The sequence below is a fragment of the Cryptomeria japonica genome, chromosome 2 (genome assembly GCF_030272615.1).
Source record: "Cryptomeria japonica chromosome 2, Sugi_1.0, whole genome shotgun sequence".
Classification (NCBI taxonomy): domain Eukaryota; kingdom Viridiplantae; phylum Streptophyta; class Pinopsida; order Cupressales; family Cupressaceae; genus Cryptomeria; species Cryptomeria japonica.
Window position 1 is genome coordinate 399,592,640 of NC_081406.1, and position 23,488 is coordinate 399,616,127.

Below are 23,488 nucleotides of genomic sequence, written 5' to 3' on the forward strand. Positions count from 1 at the left end.
ACCTTGTAACATTGTTCAAGTTATAACAGACAATGCAAAGAATTGTAGAGTTGCTGGTTTGTTGGTTGAGGAACACTATCACCATATTTTTAGACACCTTGTGCGGTCCATACCTATGTAAAGGCTAAGGACATCCAAATGTTCATCACCAACCACCACATGTCTCAAGGGATTTTTAGATTATTTTCAAGTTTGGAGCTATTGAAAGGTAAGTGAAATATAATTTAATTTTACATTTTCTGATTATTTGATTTTCATAATTTAATTGTGTAATATATATTCTTCTTTAAAGTTTGTCTTAATTTTTAATCACTTTGGCTTTAATTTCTATTATAGGTTGCAAAGACCCATTTTACATCTAACACAGTCATCTTGAGATGACATGTGAAAGTCAAAGTAGCACTTTGTAATATGGTGATCAGCCAAAATTGGGTTATATGGAAGCAAAGAAGCACTAAGAGGGCAACAAAAATCAAGCAAAGGATATTAGATGACTCATGGTGGGACCGATATTAGATGACTCATGGTGGGACAATGTGGAGTATCTCCTTAGTTTCACTAAGCCCATTATGAGCATGATTCTCTACAGTAACATGGATAGGCCTTGCATTCGAGAGATGTATGATGGCATCGTCTCAATGCTTGGGAAGATGAAGTGCATCATAAGTGCAAAAGGGCAAGACCCTGAAGAGACTTTCTTCAAACAATTGCAGAAAGGTGGAATGAGATGACCACTCCATTACACCACCTTGCCTATGTATTGGCTCCAAAATACTACAGCAATCAGTATCTTGATATGCCAGGAAGGCTTGCACCATGGAGATATTTAGAAGTGTCTGAAGGGTACAAGGCAACATTCCTTAGACTCTTCCTTGAAGATGATGTGCAAGATTTGAATCATTTGATTACAAATGAGTTCACAGATTTTGTGAATGCAAATGGTCTCAAGTGTTGACGCTCTTTGTCATAGGTTTAAGAACGATGCTCATAGTTGGTGGTACTTCCATGGCCAATGCTTCCAAAACATGCAGCCCCTCGCAATTAAAATTTTATCACAAGTAAGTTTAACAATTAATGAATATTTATTTCATCACAAGTTTTATTTATAATTTACTTTGTCTTCATAGGTTGCTAGTAATTTTATAACTTTAATTGTTTACTTTGTCTTCATAGGTTGCTAGTTCATCTGCATCAGAAAGAAATCGGAACACATATTATTTCATCCACTCAATAAAGCGCAATAGTTTGCAATCAAAAAGAGCAGAGAACTTAATATACGTGCATTCCAACTCGCATCTGCTTTCACACAAGCAACATGACTACAAGCAAGGGGAGTCGAAGATGTGGGATATAGAGCCAAAGAATATTGACTTTGATGCTTCCACTTCTCAACTTGTTGCATTGCGGACTCGAAAAGCAAGAACACTAATAGTACAAGTGCAAGTGGCATTGGCATCAGTTCATCTAATGTCAATGTAGATAATGATGATGATGATGATGTTGATGACTAAGAAAATCGATTTGATGATTTAGATTAAATTTTAAAACTAAAGTTCCAGTTGCTGAACTTGAAACAATGATACTTGAACTCGATATTATTATTTTGATATTGAACTTGAAGTATATGATGCTATGATTACACTTTTATGGTGGTTTTGTTGTTTATATGATGCTGCATGGCATTCTAATCTTAATTCATGATTCTAGGCTACATATATATATATATATATAGTTTTTATACCGATGAACCCAAAACCCATAACAAAAATTTATCAACCCGGTGAACCAGATTCTCGAACCCGAACCTGAACTGGCAACTTAGATTTAAACCCTAGATTTACAAAAGCTCAATTTTATCATACAGAATAAGACTTGGCAGGCTGCCATATAAGGAAGGATATTATAGACCAAAGATTATGAAAACAAAAACACAGTTTTAATGAAGCTCAAATTGCACTTTAAATTGAATTCTCTACTTTGTTTCTCGTAACACTTAAAACTGCACTCCAATATTGTCAGAATCAATATATGAACTCAAACAGCAGCAACCTTTTCAGAAAGTAGTTGTGAGGAAGAAATTATAAAACTAGGAAAAGAATCAAACAAACAATAATGATAAACTAGGCCATAGGCCAATGCACACCTCAGGCTTTCTCTAGTATTAGATATTAGGTTTTGTTGGCAGGGTATGGTAAAACTACCTGCTTTGGAACAGAATTTTCTTCATTGATTGCATCAGTGGTTGGACATCTTGAAGGATTTCATTTTCTCGTGCAATAAGTAGGTTTGGATACTTTGTACTGGATGTAAACTGTCTTGCTCCTCTACCTCTACCTCTGTCATACCTACCCCTAACACCCCTATCTGTACTGCCTCTATCTTCACCTCCCATACCCCTACTGTGACCTTCACTTTTTAACTCCATACTGTGTTCAGGATGTTGCCAAGAATGCTTCAAAAGACAAGGTTCACTATCCATAAATTGCTTACTATTCCAATCACTTCCCAGGCCAGTTTTAATATCTGATTCTAGGGTCCAAGGATTCCTGACATCATTAGTTGACTTTTCAACATGTATTTTTTCTTTTCCAGCCCAACAAGAAGGCTGGGAATCAGCAGGTTCAGTCGATGAGCCTTTTTGAATGTTTTGGTCCATTATCTCTGAATTCCAGCCATTATTGGTTGTATCTTCAGCATTAAAATTATTGGTCAAATCTTCAAATGTTGTTGATTGATTATTATTCCAGTCACTTTCCCAGGCTCTGTCACCCCTGCCGCTACTGCCTCTGTCTCTACCACCCCTACCTCCCCTATCTCTACAACCTCTGCCCCTACCCCTGCCCCTACCATAACCTTCACTTAGTTCAGTTGTCTTCAAGGTAGCCTCTGGAACGTTACCATCCAATTTCCGTTCACTTGATCCCCAAGAAGGCTGACAAAAAGGTGTATCAGTCTCAATTGCTATCGATTGTTTACTACTCCAGTCACTTTCCCAGCCTGCATTGATGTTTAAGTCCAGGGCCACTGGATTCCAGCCATCATTGTTTGTATCTTCAGCAAGGACTTTATTTTGCTCAGGAATTTCCTGAGAAGGCTGAGAAAAGTATGGTTCAGCCTCAACTTCCACAGATTGGTTGCTATTCCACCCACCATCTGAACCTATTTCAGTGCTCAAGTCCAGAGTATCTGAGTTCCAACCATTATTAGATGAATCTTGAACTTGAAATTTCTGATGAAAACCTCCATGTAGCTCAACTGTCGGTACTGATAAAGTTTGACTAGATTGTCTTTTCCTTCCAAGTGGAACCGTGTTTGCCCCAGTTGGTCTGAATTTTGCAGAAGCATCACCTCCTTGATATCCAAACTGCAAAGAGTCACTCCTAGCTTGTTTGTCTCCTGAGATATCTTTTGTATTGTGTTCCCTCACCTGTGTAAACTGTTTAGGGTTAAAATTATCTTCCATATAACTATTTTTCACATCATTACATTCACCATCCCAACCTGGTACTTTCAGTTCAGTTTCCATTTTGCTGTTCCATCCATCCATATGCAACTCCTCTGATCCAACCAGCTTCTGATCACTGGAAATTCCATCCCAACCACTACAAGAATCCAATATTTTCTCATTTGTCTTGGAATCTTTGTTCAAACTAGTTACCCCATCATATGTGCCTCTATAAGGTTCCAAGTTGTGTTCCTTTAGCTCCAAAGCATTTTCAGTAAGATTAGTTTTATCTTCCATGGTAGTTTCTTTCCTACTATTCCATCCATCATCTGTATCTGGTGTTTCAAGGTGTTCCCAACCAGACTGTACACCAGCTTGCAAACACTCGCCATTATTTTTCTTAATATGCTCAATATTTGAATCGGCATTCCAACCTGTTTTTTCAACTTCTTCGCAACTAGGATTGTTCCAACCCTCAACCTGCAATTCCTTTTCTTCCAGCTGGTTCTGACTTCTAGAATTTTCACCCCAGCTATCCATGTCCATTGACGATCTGGGCTTGGAATCCCAAACATTAGCCAAAATTTTCACAGAACTATCCTCTTGACATGGTAAAGTTGGCTCATCAAAATCTGTCCCTAAACACAAGCTTGATGGTGCAACATTTGTGCATGGTGCTACACCTACAATTTCAAGGAATTCACAGACGTCCATCTCTTTATGTTGCAGTTCCACTGGTTCTTTCACTTCCTGCAGACAAATAAAAAATTAATGATCCAGAAAGGCAGTCACAATAAAATATTGTATCTCATATCATCTGCAAGTTGAAATACAAATGGTCAAATGCAACATTTTCTGTATCAGACTTCAACAAGATCAATGAAGAGATTGACAAGAATAATCGAAAAACAGATGCAACATTTAGAAGACACAATTAAATACAGCGTACAAATAGCATTTGAATGATTATATGATGGTAAAGAATTTCCTTGGATATGCTGTACTATAAAATAGACTCCATTATATGAAGGTTAACCTTTTGGGGTTATTTTTCTGTTAACCAGATCTATATATTATAAAAATACAGAGAGTAGCAAAATTACCTCCATATCATGCCATATGATATCAAAATTCGAACCTGTACCTACTGGTGCCCGTTTACCCCATGAACAACATGCAACTGCATCAGAAAGGGTGTCTCTCACCCCTCTCTGAGCTGCTTTGCCAAAGCATTTGATAGGCACCTGCATATGCATGCAACAAAGATATAAACTTGCTTAAATATAAGGTTCCTTTTTACACTAATTGTTCAAACAATGTAATAAACTATTAAACAGAATATTTCAAAACATCTTACTCAGCTCTCACCTTCAATGTACCTTCTGTGAAGGGTACCGGAAAATCCATAAAGTGATAGAAGTCTCTGTAGCCAGCAGGGTTAAATCCAATAATATTTCCTGTATATGTGATGCAATCAGAAAGCAATAGCAAGTGTTCCTTGAACACATTCTTTCCGACCATCTCCAGTGCTACAGAAAGTCGCTGCATCATAGTTACAACCATTAGACAGGATTCAGTTAAATGAATATGGTGCCTTTTGCAGTTCTACATAAATCTCTTTTGATAAATATTGAAAGACTGAATTAATTGTTAAAAGATGCTTCTCATACAAGATGGCATGGCAAATTGAGATTTTGAAGGCAAAAAAGCATGCCTATACCAAAACAGTGAATACATCCAAGTAAAATAGATAAGACAACAGAACAAGACTGCACAAATAACATGACAACATTATATAATAAAGGAATCATCTAAGATTGCTAGGAGTTGTAGCATTCTCAAACAGATAGAGAGGAAAAGTACAAAAAAAGCATCTGTGATAAGAGCGATGTTGACCAGCATGCATCCCTATCCTCATTATTGCGAGTTTATTGTTGGTTTTTAGTGTATGTCCATGTTGAAACAACTTTAGATGATGGATGTTGTGTCCTTATCCATGGTGATTCATTGTTGTTGATAATATGTTCCTGTTAAACAATTTTGATTACTTGGTGGTGTGTAAGTGGATAATATGTGTGTCCATGAATTTTAAAGCATTTGGTGAACTATGTGTATGTCCTAGCCAATTAAGTGTTTATTTTGGGTTGTTGTGCCTTACTCTAGTATTGGTATTACTACCTTTGTTTGAAGCAATATAATAAGCGGGAAAATGTTTGAATATGTATTATATGATATTGTTAGCTGGCAATGTGGTTTGGATGGTTAAGAAATGTAACAAATGTTATTAAGCATTTATATCATTGTAATATAAAGCTGAGACGATATTAAATTATCACTCGGACATTGTGTAATTCATTTCTATTCAAGACCTCAAACTTTATCATGGCATGTGCTAGCCACTAAGATGTTCAAACAAGATAAATTTGCAATGCCACAAGGGAAATTCTAGTTTAGTCGACTTCTGACCAATACAAAACTAACTTAATGATCTTTGATCAAACTTACAAACACTCCCACATAACATAGAAATGACAAATACATAACTAACTTGCATTGATTTAAAATGCTACCTTATTTATCAAATCCATCTTGCATATAAACCATTAAATATAAACAAAGGCTTGAAAAAGAATGAAACCCTTCATATTTTGTAATTCAAAATCTTTCAAAATGTATGACTGGCTTAGGAGACAAATTGTTATATGCATCTTCTGCTACAAGTATCTCTTTGAAATTTCTAATGAAACCCTAATGGCGAACTGATCGGCAAAAATGGAAACCCCAGCAAGTTCTATACCCCCTTTGTAAAAAAATGAAATGATCAACCTTCTTTTTGTTGAAGAGGACCAATATATATTTCGGACCCTAGGTAATGAGATGGAGACAAAAGCTGCAAAGATCCATAGTTCCGTAGTCGTCATGTTGACCAATACCCAACTCAAAACGTTATTTTAAGGTCCATCAAAATAACAAAACACCATGGAATCATTATACACATTAATGGTTTGCAAGGTTGGAACGCTAATGCAAGCTAAACACCAACGGTATCCACTGAAACAGCAACCATGAAGACAAAATAGATGCTAGGCTTTAATGACTTCAACCACTACAATAAATTTCATATAGAACAAATGCTGGTATAATAAAGACAAATATTGAGGCTGACAAACATGTTAAGAGCATCATTATTAATCTGCCATTAAAATCATTTACCAGTTGCTCCCAGATCCACATGCAACCCAACCGGAAAAACTATGAGATCCATTGAAAACCTTTTTCCAACAGTGTTAATCAATCATTCTATCAAAAATGGTTCGCTGCAATAAATTCAACATGTTCATGGTGTCATTTAGCAATAAACCCAACACTCCAAGTGAAACAAATCATTCTAGTAAGTGTGCTGCCAAAACAAGACAAAATGAAAACCCTACCACCTTTCACCAAACTATTGATCAAAACCACTTGAATCACACACCAAAACCATACTTAAAATCCCTTGGACAATAAAAACATGGCTCTATCCATCGTCAGTACTCATTCTTGTCATGTCAACACCTTTCCAACAACCATGTGATCATCTGAACTGTTCCTATGAGTTACAAGGAAAATCAATGAAAAAAGGCAAACTTGTCGGATTTTGGAATTCAAGAGGACCTCTTGCCAAAAACATATAGTTGAAAATATCAAACCTTCGATATCAAAGGTGACAAATGTTTCAGATTGCTCGGGGATAGAAGAGGAAGAAATCTGAAAAAGATGAGAAATGGAGAATGTTGATGATCGGGGATGAGAAAGGAACCATACCACTAAGGCATGAGAGGAACGGAAAGGAAACATTGAGATTTGATGCTCGATATTACCTTGTGATGAGTACTATGATAAGGGAAACCCTACAGTCAATCTCTGAAAGGTCTCTGCAAAGGAATACAAGAGTTAAGGACTTTCATGAGGAGACGAAATGGGTATTGAAAACAAAGAAAATATGGAATCTCAACACTAAAACTTCGTGAAATTTTGGGTTAACAAGGGGTAGTCAAAGTTAATAAAGAACACATCTAAGTCTAAAATCCAAAACACTTACGGAAATTTTCAGCACAAGCAATAGTGCACTCCAACCAGAAAAAAATATAGGGTGCAAGAATTTTGAGGCTCAATAGAGCAAAGGAAAGTGGACATAGGCAACACAACATGACAAGGTAGGAAATTTTGACATACTAACTAAGGGAACCAAGGAATCATTCTTGGAATGGAAACACCGACAACTCTAACATTTACAATAGACTTTAACATTTTCAACCTGCAACCCAAGCACTTAAACATTCCTTGGAAATTTGACACGCAAAACACAATATAAGCACATAGGAAAGAAAAAGACAACACAAATGCAATTGACCGAGGGGAACCCATGTAAGACTTCTCAAATCAGTTATAAATGGGGTTCAAGCAATAGTCAAAACACACAAAGTGAAAGGGTCTCTAGCAAAATTTTGGAGGTGAAATTTGACTCCCAGCAAGTCCAAAGTGCATCCAAACATTTGTTTGCACATCATTTAACCCATAGTTCATAGATTTGAACTGAAAGAGTACTCGACAAGTCCAATATTTTCAAATTGACAAAAATTCGACAACTTAGAAAGTACTAAAAATTAAAATTTCGTCAAAAAAGCATATTTTTCAGTATTCAATTACAAAATGTATCAAATGAGTCTAATTAACCATGAGGAAGGGCTGGCTGATTTCGACGAAGACAATAGAAAACAACAAAGGGCATACCAAGGTGTTTTAACCATCGTTTTACCCATGGTGGCTTTTTTACACATGTTTTTCCTAAGTTTGTAGAAATTTGCAAGTTAAACTTTTTAAAACTTGTGAAGTGAAAAACAGAGTACTTGGCAACTCAACAACTATTCGAAAAAATTGCAAACTATGATTTAACCATCTAAGCTTGTTAATATGTGTAAGGTTCTTCCAACATTGAAGCTTCAACCAATGAAAATTATCACAGTTCTCTTTCCAACAGGAAGAAAACTATGCTAAAGATTAACAAGCTTTTTAATTGCTAGTGGACATTAACATGACATGCATACAGGGAGTTCTGAATCTATCTTATTTGACAAAACAATTTGTGGTACCGTTTATGGTTTTCTTCATAATAAAAATAAATTGTACTCTAATTGATCGCGTAAACAAGATGTCATCACATATACAATCCACCATAATTATATTTGGATCTTTGTGATAGATTTGAATTAAAAAGAAATTCTTAGTCATCAATCAGAGATAACAAACAGTAAAATTTTCAGCTACGATATCATGACTCATACACAAATGCTTTCTCATGTAACGAACTTCTAATGCAAACAAGTTATCATACCCAATCCAGAAAAAACCATAAGAGAAAATTGCACCATCCAATAACAATTGCTAAGCTAATGGAAAATAAGATGCAATCACCCTTAATTTTCTAGTATTATTCAAATTTCAAAGTGATACATAGTCTCAAAACATAAAAGAGAGATTCATGAACAATTGAGTAGTTGACTTCCCCTTTACTCAAACTAGGACCATCAAAATATAGCAAGTGTAATGATATAGATCAATTGAGAGATTTTAAACCATATTGTTTTCCCAATAATAGATAACATATAACTAGAAAAGGTTATAGCAAACATGCACAAAATTAAATAATGCTAAAACATTAAATGGGCCACAATCCAATTTTCCTTTAGCATTCTAAATTGGTTCCCAAAACTAGTAATCACATGTTCCACATATAATTCTTAGCATTTTACTGGGCATAATTGATGAATCGTAATATGATGTCCTTCTAATATTAGGATTTGGACAACCGCAATACATAAACTTCATTCGCTACCACAAGTGAGGAAAGATTAGAATTCCATGAACATTATGCCACAAATGATCAGATGCTCTGGAAATCATGAAGTTTTTTTTCTTAATTTTGGTTTAGAGATAGCTAGTATTCCTCTCAATGAGTCAGGCACTCGAAACAAAGTTGAGTAAAGCTAGCATTGAAACTTTATGTTCACTACAGGCAAGAGAAATCAAAAGTGGATGTCTTTAGTGGACTAGATTTATCATCCCTACAGCTCCCAAGGATCACCTGCAATCAAACACCTACCACACAAAAACAGAAGAGCAAAGCTATGGAGGCCACAAGGTCAATATCCAAAAGAGGATGAATTATTGCAAATTATGCAACCCTTGATCTTGGTTGAATGATACAATGATCAATCCTTCTAAAAAGAAAAAGTAAAAAAGCAACCCTAGACAAACCTTACGTGAGGATAAATATAGATCATGACATGTGTCCTCATCAAACTTAAGAAGCTAGCGTGAAAAGGAAGCTAATTAATTAGGTAAATACCCTTTTACTCTTAACAATCTTTGGAGGTGTATATCTCCAATGAAAATTTGGGCATGTTTGCAAGAAGATTTTATTCATTATTAGAAATTTGCATACCATACTTTTGCTTCTCATATATTTATTTCCTTTTGGAAAAGAAGAGCAAGATGGCATTTCATGAATAAATTTCTGCACTCCACCCAAGGTAGTTGAAAAAAGAATGCAGAAAAAAACTAACTATCGATGTTGAAGACAAAATCATTCATCTCGAGAGGGGGTAGTTTTTGATGATACTACTCCTTTCCTTCTGGTACCCCTACAAAATTTGATTTCCCTCCCGTTTTTGTCAAATTTTGTTGTCAAGTGATCCTCAGATTGTGTCCATCCATTCATATTCGTGAACCTTTCTAGTCAGTTTGCAAAAGTTGGTCTTCTCTTAGTCTTTCAAACTAATGTGTGTTCACCTCAACCTAATGATTAAACAATCACAACATTCAGAGCCAAAAAGATAGCCAAGAAATAATGAAGATGACAGAGCTGATTAAAGGAAAAAAATTCAAAGACAAGATCAATAACGAGCAGGAGATCATTTCTTACACAGTTTTGGATTGCATAAAACATGAGATACTCCAACCAAAGTCAGTCATACGCCAAGCACACTTTCTAGGTGGCCTTACCACATGAAAGTTCTGGCAATGCAGATTTTAGGAGTGGCAAATAGTATCATAAAAACTGTGAGTTACATACCTGTATAATAAATATATAAAAAACTTCAAGTCCATACCTGTATAATTAGCTGATAGGCACATGATATTCCAATTAATTTATATACTTCATGAATGCTGTATGGAACACATTTGTTGAGATCCAGAAAACTAATATAAGGTAAGCATGCATCAAAGACGATCTTCCAAGCATCACAACGTTTCTTGACTACATTTGCCTCAACTACTACTTCTATCATAATCTCTCCCTTATCCTTCTTCCGAGAATACAGAGGGCGAGGAACCCACGTTTCCAAGCTTTCATTGTTCCATGAGATGTGTATATTTGCAATTCGATCATCACCTGCATATTTAAAACTAAGGAATAGTAATTTTATCAAGTTTAAAAAAATAACTTGCATTCTTATTTAAAGTGACCAAATAAGTAATGATTAAGAAAAAAATAATGTGTAATATATACTAATAATTATAACTCATACATGTTTATTATATAAAAATAAATTATTTCGCAGACCTTGAATTTTTAGGTACCAACAACTCTCCTCCAAATGGATGTTCACTTACCATGAGTCTGACAATCTTAAGACATTATTTCTAGGCAATCTATATGCAGACCACATACATAGGCCTATCCTATTTGGTACACAATGATATAAATAGATGAAGCGGACCATTATGTTTGTGATTGCGCACATGACTTTAATGAAAGGGCTATTCCAAGTGTTTTATTTATGTCCCTCTCGATATGTTAACCAAATATATACGAGTATAGTTGTTTTGCTTCTGATGAGATAGTGTGTCAAGTGGTTGGGTAGTTACTCTTATATATGCATATGACTTGGTCACTTGTGCCCAGGTAACCATTATATTAAGTCACTGACACTCAAAGACATTTAGTAAAAGTCTTTCTTCAAGAAAAAATAAACAAAATGGAAAAAAAACAAAATAACATAAAAAAAATTAATACTGTAGTTTCCTTCGATATATCATGTACAAAACAGAAATGTATTCTGATAAAAGATGCCCAATCTATCAGCATCTCACATCGTGATCATAATATTCTTGCATTGAAACAAAATTGATCTTGATGTGCTTCCTTCTCACCCAATGGGTGGTCGAGAAGTCCTTGTATTCCATGTAGAAGATTATCCAGAGGAACTAAAACCCATTTAAGTCCATTTAATGATCAGATATTACCAGATCTCATAATAAACAAAAAAATTAACGTCACAAGGGTCGACACCACAAAAGTCAAATTTTGCGTTCTACTATCATACCGATTTTGCGCTCTACTGTCATACCCATCTTCAAGACAAATAAGCTTATATTAATTGCTGTCAAGAGAAGTCAAACCAAAGTTATTCATAAACATGATTAACAAATCTATAGATATGTCCCATTTAAAAACTCCTTCTACCCATTTATCTATAAAGGAATACTCTGTTTGAAGATTCTATGCTCCAATTCTCCAGTCATTGCAGTCACTGTTGTTGAGTAGCATAATTAGTCCACATTAAGTGCTAATTGAGAGACCACTACCCAAATTTAATTTTTGGGATGTTCTTATATCTCAATTGCTTATATAATTATTCTCTTATTATAATAGGCTTCCCTCACCATGAACTTTACATCCATACACAGATATGGTTTTCAGTCCAATGCGAGTACTCAGCAAGGATGGATTTTTCCACATGATTTTGTAATACGTCTTTTGCATGTTCATGCACCCTAACTTGAAAATATCTCCGTGTTTCACCAAACTCAGGTATTTTTGCATTATCAACAAAGTTATACATGCATTTTTGTAGTTGTAGCTCGACCAACACTGTTGAGCATATTTCTTAGCATATTTACAAGAGAAAAGGCTGTCTGAATCCTCTACCTCTTTTCAGCTAAGCAGCAAAATGATTGATATAACTCTTCTGTTTTCACATTCTTTTCCCCTTGTCTCATTGATCCTAGTGGATCTCCTCCATGTTAGGAATTATAGTGCATGACATAGAATAATGTTAATTTATTATATGTTAGTTTTTAGTTAGTTATTAGTTATGAATTAGTTGGTAGTTAATAGTTTTGGTGGTTAATAAGTTGAATGGCTTTATAAAGCCATATAGAATGTAATCATTTGTGTGTTGAAGATGAATGACCAAATTGTATCTTGTGCATCTTGTTTCTAATATCCAATATGGTATCACAGCAGGTTTCAAAAGAGATCTCTCTGAACATCACCCAGCTCATGGTTCATTTGTCAAGTTGATTAAGGCAATGGATTAGCGGGTACCACAAACCTTGTGTGACCCCATTACCTTTTTTGTGCCCATCCATTTGTTGTAAATTCAACCAATGCAAACAAAGTTCTAGCAAACACCAGGGACCTCATGCAAAAAGTAGAGTTTGTAGCATCCACCCTTCCTACAAATTTGTCAACGGTCCTAGCAGATACCTTTCCAACGAACCCATTGACAGCTGCCATTCATGTGCATCACCTTTCTCTTCCATTATGTACATTCTGTACACAATATTTCCTTTATTATATTCATTGTGCTCATATTCAAAATCAGAAATAAATAAGTCATATTCAAAGCTGCAGAACTTAGAGGCGTCACAAAAAACTGCGGGAATTTAAGTTTATGCAAAGGTGGAATCATGTTCTCATCAGGCGCCATTCTATTGTTGTACATTGTTGGCACACAGCACCACTAAATATAAGTGGGGAAAAACTGCAGGAGTTTAAGGTTATGCAAAGGTGTAATCATGTTCTCATTACGCACTATTCTATCGTTGGTACATTTTTGGTACACACTGTCACTAAAACTGTGATATCTTTTTCACTTCTCAACAAAAGTAAGAAATACAAATTGTGCAAGAAAGCTATTGAAAAGGAGCACAAAACCCAAAAAGCATTTGAGAAAACTACCAATATTTAATTCATATTTTGATGTGAAATAAAAAGGTACTTAAATGCTTACTGTTGATTTAATTTATCTTTTTCATTTTGTATAAGGATTTTGGAGCCATAATGATGTAATAGATTTTGTAATTGCACATTGTAATTGGATGCATTATCACTAGAAATGGATCCAAAGAAAAAAAAATTCATTGAAGGGAGCAAATATGAGATAAGCTAAAGAAAATAATTCATTGAAGTGGTCAAATATGAGATAAGCCCATTGTTGATATTGCAACACCAAAATAAAGTCCCTATGTCAGTACTAAAGGGGGGAGTTAAAAATTATAGTACACGACATAGAATAATGTAATAAATAAGAAATTAAAATGTTAATGTTAATTTATTTTATGTTAGTTTTTACTTAGTTATTAGCTATGATTTAGTTTGTAATAGTGGTTTGGGTAGTGTTGATGGCGAAAGCCTACACTTTCAGTCAACACAGAATAGAATGCCGAATGTATCCTACCTTCTCTTGTAAAAGAAAAAGGAAATCTCCAATGCTATTCGGATTGATCATAGGAGATAACCTCAAGGTTCCAACTGTCGGGTCTTGACTTGCTTAGGATAACTCAGGGTCAATGTGTTTTGTTCGTGATCACGAGGGGACTTATGCATTTGACAAGCTGGCTTGCATCTGCTATGGTAATCTAGTGATGCTTCGCTTCTCAAACTGGATGAAATAAATAGCAAAGAGACAAGGTTTAGAGATCCTAGGGACAATGACAATAACAGTTGGTGTTGTAGGTAGACAGATTTCGAATAAACTAGTTCCTACTTAGCCAAAAATAAACTCACAACTCCATAGGAATAGTTCAAGCTCCAAAGGGAATAAAAGGATTTTTAGAGTATGAATATTCATTTAGATAGCAAATTTTGGCAATCTAAAACAAACATTCATAGTTGAACTAAGAGAAATGGTAGGATCAGACTAACCATGCACAAGGACTTACAATCAGTAAGCCTCCAATGGTATGAACCTGAAATCAAATCAAATAGCCTCACACTTCACCATTAACATCACTGAACTTTGATTAACTTGATGAAAAGAAACCACGCAAACAAGTTAGGGCAAATGGCAAAACACCATGCTTCAATGGTTTATTCATTTGTTCTAACTACTATTAGAACAATTTTTCCCAACAGTTCCTACTCTATTCTAATTCTACTTCTAACATCTACTACTACCTCTAACCTCTAAAATTATAACTGTCTAACCATTTTAACCCGCATTGGCCTTTTATAGATTTTACATTCTGTATCAGTGGCCAAGATTCCATCCATCCAATGGCTTTGATCCGCCTTCTAGAAATCTTGACAACTTTTTAGTCAACGATCTCAACAACCATCAACCACCTTTTCAACTACTTTCAACTATCATCAATTAATCCTACTAGAAGACAAAATTTAACAAGGCTCAAGGCACAAAAAGGTAAATTTGGTAGTTGGGAAAACTAACTTGTGGCCCCCTTTTGAATTGCATTAAATTGGGCCAACAAGTAGTCATTTTACAATAAAATAATTGCTATTACAATAAATTTATTTTCTGTCATCTCCAACTGTTCTTTTTTGTTTCTGCATGTCTTGTTGTCACCATTTTCCAAAGTTATGGAAATGGCACCAATTGCCCCTACAACACACTGCTATGTGATCCTTCCTTAAATCTCATGCCCTGGCTTTCAACTTGTTGCCATGTTGATGGTGGTAGTGGCCTTTGCACATCCAGCCCCCTCTTACTTTGTCTTTGGCTCTGCTCATTAACATCTTCAGGGTGCTAACATGGAATTCATCCTCTTTTATCATGGTCATCTTTCTGGCATATTTAGGCAATGCCATGGACCCTTGGCTTCTCCATATGGTCCCTTCATTTGTTGGTGCTCTGGATTGTAGCGCTGCAGAGCCTTCTTTGATTGAAGCATCTCCACACGACCTCCTTTGTATCCTACATGGACACATAAGTTCAAGGATCAATCATTGTTTCGTTTAGTTATTCATCCTCACCATCACATTCCATCCTATGTCATCACTCATTTCTTACGCATCCCCCGAAGGATCTTTATTTGATCAATGCCTTTGTGATTCAACATTTGAACATTACTCTGCTTTTGCCTTTGAGAAAGTGATCCAGGAGGAGCCAAGGATCAAACATGGCATAAGGAAGTCCCATTGGATAAGGCCAAACCAAATTCAACACCCCTACACCAAATTTGGAAATCTTGTGCAAAGTTCAGTCTGAATTTCAGCATTTGAAAGGTTAGAAGGAACAAGAGTTGTTTCTGATTTCCGAGAGTGATGAACTTCGGCTTGAACCTCGCCCTATCCTGATTTTGAGCTTCAATCAACAATGATTTTGGAATGCCACTTTGTTTGTCTAGAAAGGTCCTTGATGCCCTAAATCTCACCTCTTTGTGACTGCAAAATACAACTTTGAGAAGCTAACTTGGGAATGAAGACAAAATCCCACCTCTTTGTGACAAAATGAGAAAGTTCGGCCTTGAAAGGATCATTGGAATAAGGCTTATTCCCACCTCTTTGAAAACACCGATGAATTTTGACCGAAACTTCGGCCTTTTTTTAGGCATTTGTAAGGGGATTGGAATGCCAAAAGTTCTGATAACACCTAACTTTACTCATGTTTTGGTGAACTTCGGCCTTTTTTTAGGCATTTGCAAGGGGATTGGAATGCCAAAAGTTCTGAAAACACCTAACTCTGCTCATGTTTTGGTGAACTTCGGCCTTTTTTTAGGCATTTGCAAGGGGATTTGAATGCCAAAAGTTCTGAAAACACCTAAATTTGCTCATGATTTGGTGAACTTCGGCCATTTTTTTAGGCATTTGCAAGCACTTTAGGAATAAGTCATAATATGACTTTTGGGCTTAAAAATACCGAATTTGAGTTGCCTTTGCCCCAATTCAACTTAGGACTATCCTAGCTTGGGCTTAATTGCAGAATGCATAATGTCCTTAGAAACAATGTTTGTTCCTTTTCCCAAGCTAACCACCAAACTTTGCAGAGTGGATAAGAACTAGTTCTTGAGCAATTCTAGAGTAGGATCCCATCTCACTTGTTTCACCTTGTGAATCCTATGAGTTTTAACTCTCTCTCCCATGCTAGTAAGGCAAATAAAGGAAGGGGGGTCCATGTCAAAGACGGGGAAGGTGTGCACAACACAACAAGTAGTTAATAAGTTGAATGGCCATAGAATGTAATCATTTGTGCGTTGAATATGAATTATTGCTCTTTGTTTCTAATATTCAAAACTGCAAAATGAAAATAAAATATTTCATTTCATTTTTATAAATTAAATTCAAAACCATTTTTTCTTCAAACATCTAAATTGGAAGTATTGTGATTTGTAAATTTTGTCCCTGTCCAAAAGATTAACTCAATTCTTATGTAAGAAAAGAATTCTAATTTTCTACTGTATATAATGTCTATAATTTCTTACAATTAGAAAATTATTCCCATATTCGCTTGCATTGTCAAATTTTTTTCCCACAAGCCATTTATAATTTTATATACTTAAAATGTGGTATTCTCAAATATGTTCAAGCAGTCGTATTTATTTACTAGCTAATTGAGTAACCATGTCAAAGGCAAACATGAAAAGTAAGACATCACCATATCATCACTTACGCAAGAACCATACTTTCACTCTGAATCTTTAGTAGAGTGTTCCTCAAACCAAGAAAAATACATATTAATAATATAGAAGCCTAAAGTAGCAAACTCATTTTTTAGGCAGTAACAATGCTTTTCAATTTGAATCGAAGGATATAAAATCTACCATAGAGAGAGTAATAATCTCTCATTAACGTTTTTTTTTAGTTATATATACAAATACAAAAGGGCCATGTATGAAACCACAAAACATAAATTTTGAGCCAATTACTGCAAATATTTTCAAACAAATCAAAACTAAAAGCAGATGAAAGTTATGTGTGAATTTCATACATATACAAATCATTAGATGAGAACAAAAAAGAATATATTGAACTAAATAATCTAAAAATGAACTGCAAAAAAGGCCTGGTTAATTTCATGCCTACCAACAACATACCCTTGGTTGAGGTTTCCAACAAATTTGGATATACAACATTAATCAGCGTATCAATGATGCTTTCTTTATGGGGCATTGAATCATTTCGCAAGGCAAAATGTAAGCAAGGCATCTCATAATCCTTTCCTCCATATTTTTGTGCAGTGTTGCAAGAATTGCTGCAATAAAAATGGAACTAAATCAGAAATTTTAACTGCAAATGCCACTAAACATGGTTAATATGCAAATTTCTTGGTACACGAACTGCTAAAATGTATGTATCTTTGATACTACCTTATCTATTGTCACATACTCAAGCATCTAATGAACACTGCCAAAAACTTGGAATACACATGACATTTCTAAAAACAAATAAATAAAAAAGGATTATAGATAATGAAGAGAAGAATAAGCAACCCAAAATTTGATATACTCAACCATCTAATAAACATTGCCAAAAGCATAGACAGCACATGACATTTCTAAAACAAATGGATAAAAGGAGGATGATGGATAATGAAGAGAACCAAAAACAATCTAAAATGTGAGAGGAAATAAAGGGAATAATGTTACAATTTCTAAGCCATAATCATAGAGTGCTAGAAACCTCAGAATTTTGACTATCGTCCTCTTTAATCCAATTGTACGAATAGTGTGAAGCTGGAAAAATTATTTAGATTGATAAGATGAATCTGGCTTGTTTCCTAGATGATTTATTTTTAAATAATACTTTAAGATCTAAGAGATTATGGCAAACAGTTGGATATTACTTAGTAAACAGAAAAAGTTCATGGGAAAACTCCTATTATTGGCAATTGGTGAGTGAAAACAGGTAAAATTTCAATCCCCTTATTACAACAAAATACAGCAAGATTCAGAAACTTTCTAAATTGCATCACTGGGCCTACCGCTGGCTGTTTGGAATGATGAATTCCTGCATGAAGGCACTTTTCCTCTCATGCTCTTATTCCTAAGCTAATAGGATCTGACTCTCCACAAATCCTAATTCTAGTGGATTAAAAATTAATCAAGAATAAGTACTAAATCCAAGATCAGATTCTTGGTGAAAGGTTTCTGTAAGGTATTGGTGGCACCGAAGAGGAACAAGGAGTGTTAGAGGAACGAGGAGTATTTTATATGGCATTGGGTTCTATTGTGATAATTGTCCCTTCTTGGGGTCATAAAACTTCTATTTTAATCCAAAAGTAGGCTCTTACATATATACTACTATGGGTTTGCATCTACAAAGTTGATGAACTTTCACCAGCTTCCTAGAAACCTTAATTAGGGGAGCATATTGAGGAAAATAGGGGAACCGACTCGTCTTTTGAATGTCACAGTTCAAAGCCCATTGGCCACTCATGTAAGAAACATATTAATATAAAATTTTAAATCAATCCAAACTACTACCAAAGCATATCAACCTATACACCACTTTTATTACTTGGGTTAAGATTCTTGATACTGATTGACTTCCAAACTGCTACTATTGCTACCACAAGAATTGCTTTAAGTAGACAGTTGTAAATAAAGAACAAAGCAAATACCTAGGACGTGTCCCTAGGCCTAAACGTCTTGAGGACATAGGGATGTCCCAAGGATGTGAGGACACCTCAGGGACATCCCAGGGATGCAAGGACACCTTGAGAATGTTCTCAAGTGGTCCCCTTTTATTTGAAGTTGCGGGAAATGTCCCCAGAACCAAGGGACATTGGGGATGTTCTCTTGTCTCAGGGACTACATGGGATGTCTAGGATGTCCCCCAATCACCCCAAGGATGGACGGAGTCCCTAACATCAGCCCTCCATTTTTTTTTAAGAAAAAATCTCTTAACTTTGAAATAAAAAGCATTTTTTTATTGTTTGAGTGGTCCCCCACCTCCCAGCTTGCCCTAAAGGAAAAATAGAAGTTCATTTTCTTTCATATCAACACTTGTGTGTGAAAAAACAAGAGGAGCAACAGGGTTTGAAAGGAGAACTTCTTTTGAGTAGGGATAGAAGGAGCCAGCTAGCAGTGGGGCTGCAAATTCTTCAAAGAGGTAATCTTTAATCCTTCTTTATTTTTTTCAAAACTTGAACCATGAAATGTCTATTTCCTTCTGTTTTTTGCATTTTTCCAGTTAAAAATTGCATTATATCTCTAAAAACCATGAGCAGCATTGAGAATGATAGTACTAGCGACAATGAAGTAGAAGAGATTGGAGGAAATGCAAGTACAAGTGTTGAGGGTGATAGTGGACAGCAACAAAATCCATTTAAATGCCCTTCAAAAACCTGCAAAAATATGCAAAGGGCCCTTTTAATTGAAAATACTTCTCCAACCTATTACACCAAAGGAAAAAATTTAGGGGGAAGTAGGGTGTGGCTTTGTCACATCTAGAAGAAAGAGTTTAAAGGTGGCTACCCAAGGGTCCAATCTCATTTTTTGGGTGTTAAAGGGCGTGGAGTTAAAGCATGTCCAGAAATAAAAGAAAATAAGAAGTTAGAGTGTCATAGATTGCACATGGAGGTGGAAATTGGGGCTTAAGGGGTGACAATAATAGCACCTTCTTTTGCGAGTCCACAATCATCTATGCCTATGCCATCCACGGTTGGTAGGAAAGAAGATGTCACAAGAGGAAAGAGGGAGATGAGTGATGGTGAGAACCAAGGTCAATTGAAGCTATGTTTGATGAGCAAGCACGAGATGCTATAAAGTATTCAATTGCCAATTCTTTTTTGCTCATGCCATTCAATTTCATGTGGTTCGCTCCTCTTACTTCAAACAAATGATTAGAGATATAGCCTCTATTGGTCCCTCGTTTGTACCCCCTAGAGATCATAAGCAAAGAGTATTCCAAGGTCAGTTTGCTAATGGAGGATATGAGGCAAACTTGGATGAGGACAAGTTGCTCTATTGAAATGGATGTGTGGACTGATATTAGACATCAGCCACTCATCAAATCATAGTCACATGCCCTACTCATTCATTATTTCTCAAAGCCATTAATTGTTCAAGGAAGCATCAGGATGAAAAATTCCAATTTAGCATTTTGAGAGATGTCATAGAGGAGTTTGAGCCCTCAAATGTTGTACAGGTAGGTGATCACCGATTCAGCATGTGTGTGCAAATTGGTTGGTTTGATGGTGGACGGTTCTTACAAGCACATCTTTTGGACCTCATGTTGTGTCCATGCATTTAACAATGCATTGAAAGACATAGGGAAAATTGATTAAGTGAAGCAAGTTGTGGTAGAAGCTAAAGACATTCAAATGTTCATTTATGTCCACCATATCTCACTTGCTCTCTTTTGGACATTTTCAAAGGAGGAGTTCCACAAACCTATTGAGACAAAGTAGGCCACTTCATTTCGTTAGAGAGGATCTCTAAGGTGCATAAGCCTCTACAATTGACGATTATGAATACTAAGTGGACTAGATGGCCTAATTCAAGCTCTACTCAAGGAAAATCCACCAACAAAACATCCTTGATAAAGCTTGGTGATCCACTGTGAGGTAAGGCATTGCTGCTTTTATTATTAAATTGCTGATTTTATCAATAAATTGCTGAATTTATTCTGATTTTCATATTAAATTTCTGATTTTAATATTTTAATTTTATTGTTCAATGTTCCAAATTTTGAAGTTTCTAACATGTCAATTAATTCTTTTGAAAATTTTGTTTGCATTTTGAAGATACGTTTGCTCTTTCATCTCACCTATTTTAGATGTCATTAAATATGTTGATACAGACTCTCCTAGTCATGGAGACATATATGAGGCATTTGACAGGATGCTTGGGAAGATAAAGAAAACAATTTTGGCTAGAGATCCTACTTTACAATTATATGAGCAACATATTAAACCCATTTTTTATGCAGAAGTGGAACACAATAGACACCCCACTTCATATAGCAGCCTTTGCTCAAAATCCCAAATGGTATACACCAAAGGACGGAAGGGTGCTTCCGTGTGATGATGAAGAGGTTTTAGATGGGCTAAACGGGCCTTCAATAAGATGTATTCAGAGGATACATCTTCAATACATTGCACACAATTCCTTTGCAAATCTTCATGGTCCAACATTTAGTAGACCACAGGCAAGGTTGGATAAAGCTATATTAGCTCAAATTGACTCTATTGGATGGTGACCATGGCACTAGAGAGATACACCACATTTGAAGATTACTACCACTTGCTTCCATTCGCAGGTTCCCAATTCCTCTACTATAAAGAGGAATTGGTCCACATATGACTTTATCCACTTCATCAAGAGGAATTGACTTACCTCTAGACGGGCAAAGAAGCTAGTGGTTGTGCATATACTCTCCGACTTCAAGATTGTTACACTCCAAAGTATCGGCAGAGTCCAGCTTTAAGAGTATCAACAAACTCCAGCTTTATAGTGGGATATTGATCTCGAAGACGTGGCCCAAGTTGATGAGGAGGAGACACCAAAGGGATTGGTTGGCTAAGGAGGACAATCACAGTGGTGATGACTCAAAAGACTGATTTTGATGTAGTGTTGGAAGATGTACATTAGGGGCAGCAGTGTATTTTTTTTGTATTTTATTTGCATATTGTAATTGAGAGTGAAACTATATCACAGCAATGTAGCCTTTGAGCATTTAGTTATAACTTATATAGGTTTATAAGTTGTATGTTATTTTTTAATATCACATGCACATTGATAATGAATCCTGAAAGCATTTAGAATTAAGTATTAATGTTTGAAATTTTGAAATGTCTCAATTGAACACAAATGTTATATGTTAAGGTTCTATAATGTATATATGCATGCTTTATCCATGTTTTCATATGAATATTTAAAATTTCCCTATTTTTATATAGTTTTCCCCTTTGTCGTCCCCTAGCCTTCTCCAAAAATGCCACAAGAAATTGGGGAAAACACATTCCCCTTTCCCGAAAAATCGAGGTAACGTATAAAATACCAAGTCATGTTAAGAATGATGTGGAAATTCAAACATTTGGAGATCAAAAGTCCTAAATCCAGATCAATAAGAAAATTTACACGAGATAAATGAATAAGCTATCGCACAAGGGAGTATTCATTTATGCCTTGGGCATCGCGATTGCCAAACAAGGAATGAAGAAATATTATCCATTAGGGGAATGAACAGATTCGTCAAGTGAAGCTCTCGAAGAGATTTCTCAAGTTCATCCTCTCATCTAACTATTTAGGAGGAAGATGGGTGAGTTTAGGAACACTAAGGATTCAACAACAATTATTGAGGCTAGTGTGTTGATACATGATGATGTGAATATTTCTATAAGTTACAAACCAAAATCATTTACCCTAACAGAACTACAAATGATATATAATGGGACATTGAGAAATAGAGAAACCATACATGGAATACTTGCCACAAACTTGGCAAGTTTTCAAAAACTCGCGAGTTTTTGGCTGAGGAAAGTAATTTCAGCATTGACTCGCCACAAAAACTCGTCGAGTTTCTGGCGAATTTTTCAAAAAAACTCGGTTGCATAAAAAAAAGAGGCCCAAACACATCAAAAAATTATCTAATTTTTTTTTTCAAGTCAATCTCATTCTCTTCATCAGAATATATACGTCAAATATAACATTTAAGTATAACTTATATATGTCTTTTTCCTTTCTTATACTTTAAGTTATATTTCATGTATATATTGGCTAAATGTTTGAGAGTGATTTCAGATCTCTAGGAGTTATAATGCAAATACTAGGTTTTAGAAGATCTATATTTTCAAACACAGTCAAATTTCAGTAATCTGTAGGCTCCTATCAATATTCTCTCGATCTCTCTATCTCACTCACTTTATCTGCCTCAAATTCTAGACCTATCTATCTCCCTATCACTCTTCCTCTATCCCCTCTCTCTAACACTCTGTCTAACTCTCTCTTCTCTCCCCCAAGATCTAAAATTATCTCTCTACCCCTCTCTCACCCTTAGACCCCCGCGAGGGGTGCTACCCTCAACCTCATTTT

The 23,488-nt window shown here is 35.6% G+C and overlaps 1 protein-coding gene across 1 annotated transcript in view; it reads right to left on the reverse strand.

Moving 5' to 3' along the window:
• LOC131064457 (DNA-directed RNA polymerase V subunit 1) overlaps positions 1 to 23,488 on the reverse strand; it is a 223,899-nt gene that overhangs the window by 65,418 nt on the left and 134,993 nt on the right. The window contains exons 15-19 of the mRNA XM_057998604.2: positions 17,546 to 17,703; positions 10,597 to 10,880; positions 4,814 to 4,987; positions 4,549 to 4,689; positions 2,202 to 4,195 (exon numbers count right to left, since the gene is read on the reverse strand). Of these exons, the coding sequence (XP_057854587.2) occupies positions 2,202 to 4,195; positions 4,549 to 4,689; positions 4,814 to 4,987; positions 10,597 to 10,880; positions 17,546 to 17,703 (2,751 nt within the window). The remainder of the gene's footprint in view (positions 1 to 2,201; positions 4,196 to 4,548; positions 4,690 to 4,813; positions 4,988 to 10,596; positions 10,881 to 17,545; positions 17,704 to 23,488) is intronic.